This window comes from Clupea harengus, chromosome 8, assembly GCF_900700415.2.
Source record: "Clupea harengus chromosome 8, Ch_v2.0.2, whole genome shotgun sequence".
Taxonomy (NCBI): Eukaryota; Metazoa; Chordata; class Actinopteri; order Clupeiformes; family Clupeidae; genus Clupea; species Clupea harengus.
Genome location: NC_045159.1, coordinates 1,927,755 through 1,934,200, shown reverse-complemented (window position 1 = coordinate 1,934,200; position 6,446 = coordinate 1,927,755). Strand labels below are relative to the sequence as shown.

Sequence of the window (6,446 nt, the reverse complement as noted above, 5' to 3'; positions counted from 1 at the left end):
TCACCAATACACAATGCGTGCATTCAGGAACTACTTTCACTCTTTAGTGCCCCCTCAGAGGTTAAAGGTCAATCCACGATTCTGATCCAATACACTTTCTGTCAAATTCCATTCAGTGTGTGTACCCCAGAAAAAAATCTGGTTTTTGTACAATCCTTGCACTATGAATGTGAAACAAACTATTCCAGCCAACAGTGCTTCAGGGAGTTCATATCAACAACCCTTTTCCAGAATCATGAACCCAACCTTCAAGTCCCACATTAGGTAATTGTAGTGTTCTCCCTATGCACTTCCTTAGAGTAACTACTTACTTACTTACACTTTCGGTGTGTTATTGTGGTGTCTGACTCTGAGGGTCATAAGTAGTTAATTCAAAGTCCCACGGTGTTGGCGTGTGTGCTGACACAATGCCTTGGCATGGTCTGGCTTGTCCAACCAGTAGAACAGGCCTGCTGAGCTCAATCATGCTGGTCAGTTAGATTCGATTTTAAGAACAACATAACAGCTGTGTGTGTGTGTGTGTGTGTGAGTGTGTGTGAGTGTGTGTGTGAGAGTGTGTGTGTGTGAGAGTGTGTTTGTGTGTGAGTGTGTGTGTGTGTGTGTTTTAAGTTTCCTGGTTGTTGTGGATCCAGTGTTTCCACCAGCTTCATCCTGAACTAAAGGGAATACTTCGAAGGAGATGGCGGTGACATTTATATAAAATACGTTTTTTTTTTGCTTTTTAAAGGCGCAATCTTGGAAATGTTTGACTGCCCACTGTATATTGTGTACCTCGCCACCCTATTCCAACCAATCAAATCATTCAGTGGGTAGTACTGGTATAAATGATTTAGTCTATTAAAAAAAAAAATCAGTGAATACCACAAACTAAATATATTTACAGTTGTGCTTTAATAACAAAAGGGTGAATAATGCCTATGGCTAATTGAAAGAGCAGAGGCACAAACAATGAAACAAGTCATGCCTGTTGTGATCATTTCCCCACAGTTACACAGATTGGTCAGAACCTGTTTAGTACCATTCTTTTCACCATTTTACCAACTCCGGTACAAATGAATGCTCAACAAAGAGAATAGAAATACCACCTGCGTGGCTTTGACAGTAGGATTCTTACTGTAGGCCATCAGAAATATGGTGACATGGCAGGAGTCCTATATAGGCGAAAAAATATTGACGAAATGTAATCTCTCCTGAAATAATACAGCATTCTTTGAGAATATTTGGCCACATTCAGCCACAATGCTCGTATTCGCGGATCTAAGCCCAAGAGACTGCAAAGAAAACGGACACCTTTCATCTCAGCAATAGCAAACCGGGGCAGGAATGTCTTAATTTTCAAAAGACTTCACTGAAGTCATAACTCAAACACAGAAAGGGACAGGTGTTCAAGCGCCTCATAGAATATGAGCAGGTCTCCAGCCGGCCCTGATGCATTGATACTGTAGAGATGATAGACTGTCAAACAAAAGGAAACTGTACCATGCCATACATTGAAGTGATATTGCTTTGATATCTCCCAACAAGAAATAAAATATAATAAGGTTGATAGTACAATTATTGCATTTTGGTGCTGTATGAAACAGCACAGAATTAGTAATGTCGCCGCTACAGTCGTCAGGGAAAACAATGTCTACATTTGACATGTGTGGTGATTCTGCACTCTGTGCCTCATTCCATTTGTGTTAAAATATAATTTTAATAATCTTGACATAATCTACAACACCATGGCCACACTAGGTGTCCAATTACCCATCAAACAATCACTTGTGCAATAAAAGCCTTAAGACAGCAGGAATCTGAAACATGGTTTAAATTAAATACACGCTCTGGAGACCAACCAAGCCTCCAAAAAGAACCGTAGATCTTTTAAAATATAAAAAAGCCTGAAAGAAAAACGATACTATGGACGAGCAAATAAGGTGAAACCATGAAGCTCCATTGTAGCTCAAAAGTTCAGAGAGATCAAAATGTTTAGTTTGCCCTACCACCATAACCCTGAAACTATCCCAATAGTTTAGAGCCCCCCCCACAAGTCCTTTTTTCTGCTGGCCAGAGGCCCTAAAAGATGTAATCATTGGTCATCTTCAGCGAGGGCATGGCTTCATTGACGTTCTGGTCGAGTCTGCGATACTCCACTCCGCGAGAGCACAGGTTGTCCCTCCAACGACGGCTTGTGGCCAGCAGGAATATCTAATAAAAAATTAAAAAACAACAACAATGAGCAGACGTCACAGAAATTATAAGCGGTCACAGTGTGCTTTTCAAACGGTTAAATCGACTTTGATGTAACAACCAAATCAGATTGTGGTACACGTTTAAATTAAATAAAAAATTGTGTGTGTGTGTGTATGTATATATATATATATATGTATATATACATATACACACACACACACACACACACACAATTTCTTATTTAATTTAAACGTGTACCACATACACACACAATTTTTTATTTATCTTTTATATTATATGTGACAGAGTTAAAGCTTATTACGCAAATCTTCATTATGGTTACAACGTTCCCGTCATTAGTTTATATGTAACCTCTGAGCCTTATTTTTTTACATTACTCCTTGTGACGATATAGTTCAAGATTCAATACACACTGTGAGAGTGGTGTTGTCTCTGTCAACAGCCTATGTGAAGGCACTCACCTTTCGCTTGTTATGATAGGTTATGTACACAATGGCCACCAGGAAGGCAATGATGACCAGGTGGAAAAAGAAATGCGTGTCCTCATCTGGGTTTGTGTAAATGGTGGCATCCTGCAAACGCTCATCAAACTTCTTTGGGTCAGTAGGCAGATTTTGTATCAGACCCTTTTCCGGGAGATCATATTCATCTTCATCGGGGTCCTGGTTGGTCACCGAGTCATCCTGGCCGTCAGGCCTCAGAAACATCCCATCTGTTCCGTTGTCCTCTCCACCATCACGGGTATACGACTGCGTGGTGTCGTAGTCAAGGTACCCTTTGTCGTCATTGTCGTCGTCTTCATCCTCCGACTCCACCAAGTGTGGGCTGTTGGTTGCCTTACCCTGTGGTGTGTCTGTATGCATCTGGGGGGCATTCATGTCAACGATGGTGGGCGCAGCGGGAGCTGGAGTGGATGTGGATGAAAGTGTAGTAGCTGTGGTGGTAGCAGTTGCGGCGATTGTGGTGGTAACAGTCGTGGGGGTGGTGGTGGTAGCAGCAGGGGCAGGATGTGTTGGGGAGGCATGACCAGCTTTAGGATCTAGCGGAGGGTCTGTGCTTAAGGGATCTGACACGGACAGATTTGATTCTGGAGGGTTTGACTCAACAATACCTGACTGGGGCGGACTCAGTTTAGCTGGAGGGGGGTCTACTTCCAAATGCTGGTCCTCCGAAGAGATGTTAGGTTGTTTTAGGTCCTTGTCACTCTGATGTGGTGTTTGCACTACCTCCTTTGGTAATGTAGTCAAGTTGTCCGGATTAGGGGTGGGAGGATCCTTAGGTGACTCAACAACTGTTGTGTTGCCTACAAACAAAGACAGACTTTCAGTGAACTGAACAGGGACGTTGTAAACACAACCACCCAGGGCTCATCACCAGCAAGCCTAACATTCATTTCTGTCTCACAGGCAAGAAAATGGTATACTGACAAAAGCACAAAAAAAGCCAATTGGAAATCAACAATCAACTGAGCCCAAACTAAAAGTGGTAAAGGTCTATTCATACTAAAAAACTAAAATATGAATGAAGCCTTTTATGCAATAATACCCATAAAAAAATTGGGTTTACAACCTTCCTCTTAACTGCTAGGTCTAAGTCTAATCCTCTCCAAACACTATTCACAGTGTCAACATAAAACCACTCCCATCAATATCCAGTGAAAGTCTCAACAAAGTAAGGCTTCATGAGGTTTGGGTGACTCAGGGGAATTATGATCCACATGATGCCAAGAACTAGGGAGGGACATGAAAGAACACGTAACATCGCCTAGCCTAAAGGGCAAAAACATCCATAATGATGTACCTAAAAACCTAAAAACCTCCATGTGTAGGTAATTAACTAATCTCATAGTATATCTAGCGAGCACATCTGTTTCCCAATCCTGGAATGTCCCTCTGGTTACTCTGACAGCATAACGTTGTCTAGGGTCATTAATCACTGGTAAATTGTCAAGCTTGAGTGGCCTAGCATCTAATCACAGGCCATTTTAAGAGCGTTGCTAAATACACCTGTAAATGTGAGCGTTGCTTGGCCAGTGAGTTACACATACGAATGTGCAACGGTTCACATGACTCATAGCTCGACAGGAGTCAGACTGGTGACAGCAAGCTAACGATCAACTTCATAGCTAACTAGCTGTGTCTTTGCCAGCACTGCGTTTGTGGCCACTTGATAACATTCGCAGCTAGCTTATGTAGAAGTTTTACGTAGCTTACATGGTAGCTGACGCTCCAATAGAACATCGTCAGCCCACCGCTGACAAATACAAATACAACGCTTGGAAAATGATCAAATTCTATAACAGACGTTTGGAAAGCGGTTATGATTGAGGTTAACGTTAGCTGTGTTCATAACATCAGCTAAGGTACAACGTTGACCACTGACGTTGTTAGCCATAAAATATAGATTCTAACCTGACAGTTGCCAAATTCATTTCGAATCATCTGACTCACTATCGGTAGACACAACGTCAAACAAACATAGTCTTCTCTAGGAACCCTGTCAAGAATAAATGTTAGTTTTGAAACAATCCTACTCTGAGCCGGATTCTTATCGAACTAGCCGCTAATGTTAGCTGGCTGAGGTTCAACATAGACCATTCAGGCTGTCGGACATATTTCTTTAGAAACTCCCTGAAGGAAAAGCATAACATACCAGCATCACTGGTGGGCGCAGAACTGCAGGTACGAAAGTGACATGGGAGTATGATAAAGACGATGTAAACTCCGAGAACCACCAGTTTTCGTCCAATCTTCCACGAAGTGGCCATCTTGAAGGGAATGCGTGTTGTGGGCGGGTGCGCTGCGCTGCTGAGACTTTTTTTTAGGGGAGGCTGGGAGCGGATGGGCCGCGGTCATGAATTACATGTACGGATACAACGCCGGCACTGTCTAAAAGCTCTGACGTGGCGTGATAGGCCTGCCTAGCTGCCTGCCTTCGTCAGGTAAACATGATTAGAGAGACTCAGAATTTTATGGCCAAAAAGTCATAAATAACTTCTGGAAATTCTGACTTTAAACTCTGACTGACTTTAAATGTAATATATATTTGATTAAATATTATTTAAATATATAGATCAGCTATAAGTGCATCTGGTGTGCTCAGAGTATGGCATATTGTGATAAGGTTGACCTTTGTGACTCTAAGATTATTATTTTTTCTGCTCTTCATCTTTCTTGTTGCCTGTGTGTGCAGTAGGCCATCCCAGAGGAAAAAAATGAAGATCCCAGGTACCAAGCCGTTAGTACGGTAGTAGCCTATACTGGCTCTTCCAAACCCACATTCACACCAGCTATTGGCTTATGGCTTCATTCTCCTAGCAAAACAAAGCAATGGGGCTCTTTTTATTAGGTTTATGATCAATTTACCACTTTGACTTAATTTAAAGTAACACTATGCAACAATTTGACACTTTTTAAAGTATGGTTTTATAGGCAACTAGTTTTGGTACCATCCTCAAATTCATTTTGATAGCATAGAGTCATGTTAAGGACAGATAAACACCGGTGTCTTTCCCACTAGCCATCCAGGATATGCCATATGTAGTTCTGTGTAACGGGCTGGAATATCCCGCAAAAATGGAAGAAAAGCTTTCACAGCATGACACTGCCAGCTATACTGCCAAAAGACACCAGTCAGTGTGTTGGCAAGCTTCTATCAGTGTCAACTGGGCTGCTGGTGGTGTTTGCAAGGTTTTTGCATGCCTTTTAGGTAGTTAGCTTGCTAGTTTTGGAACAGAACTCCTTATTGCTGCTTTAACCAGGTTTGTCACTAAACCGCGTTCTTGGAATACCCCCAAGGACTACCATGCACGGATTACCAGGGAGGACCTGATCGTGCACCCTTGAACAGATGATTACCGAACAGATGATTACCAGACAGATCAAATGATTAAGTATACGTCCAAATAGTGAAATACACATTAATGTCTTGATGTGCTGTGCATTTTTCACACCAGTGGTGCATAGTAAAATAAATCGAATTCTCTTCTATTCTGCCTGTACTCTCTGTATGCTTACACGAGTCTTGTGTGCTCACATCAGGTGCATTGGCTGTAGGGAGGAATTGGAGCACAAGTCAGAAGAATGACATTCATGGAGCAGCTCCAGCTCTACAGATTGGTGAGTGAACTTTCAACAAAGTCAGGTTACTTAGGTTTTCCCCTTGAACATGTTTGTGATCGCTGCCTTTTTACGCACACATTGTGTTTTAGTAAAACACAACAGCTGACGGCTGTGATTTACTGCGGTGGC

At 42.1% G+C, this 6,446-nt stretch overlaps 1 protein-coding gene across 1 annotated transcript; it reads right to left on the bottom strand.

Moving 5' to 3' along the window:
• Nucleotides 1-872: 872 nt before the first annotated feature.
• Nucleotides 873-5,006, bottom strand: c8h5orf15 (chromosome 8 C5orf15 homolog). Its single transcript, XM_012819566.2, has 3 exons — nt 4,849-5,006; nt 2,658-3,499; nt 873-2,190 (listed from the first exon to the last, which is right to left on the bottom strand). Exons 1-3 carry the CDS (start codon nt 4,961-4,963, stop codon nt 2,059-2,061), a joined length of 1,089 nt encoding a protein of 362 aa, XP_012675020.2. The 5' UTR covers nt 4,964-5,006; the 3' UTR covers nt 873-2,058.
• Between the last annotated feature and the right edge of the window lie 1,440 nt (nt 5,007-6,446).

What these genes read in the sequence shown, in the direction of transcription:
- c8h5orf15 (XM_012819566.2), bottom strand. Translation starts at nt 4,963, where the DNA reads ATGGCCACTTCGTGGAAGATTGGACGAAAACTGGTGGTTCTCGGAGTT. An exon ending in TGCGCCCACCAGTGATGCTG is followed by an intron (nt 3,500 to 4,848) that starts GTATGTTATGCT and finishes CTTTGTTTGTAG; the next exon opens with GCAACACAACAGTTGTTGAG. An exon ending in CCTATCATAACAAGCGAAAG is followed by an intron (nt 2,191 to 2,657) that starts GTGAGTGCCTTC and finishes ATTTTTTATTAG; the next exon opens with ATATTCCTGCTGGCCACAAG.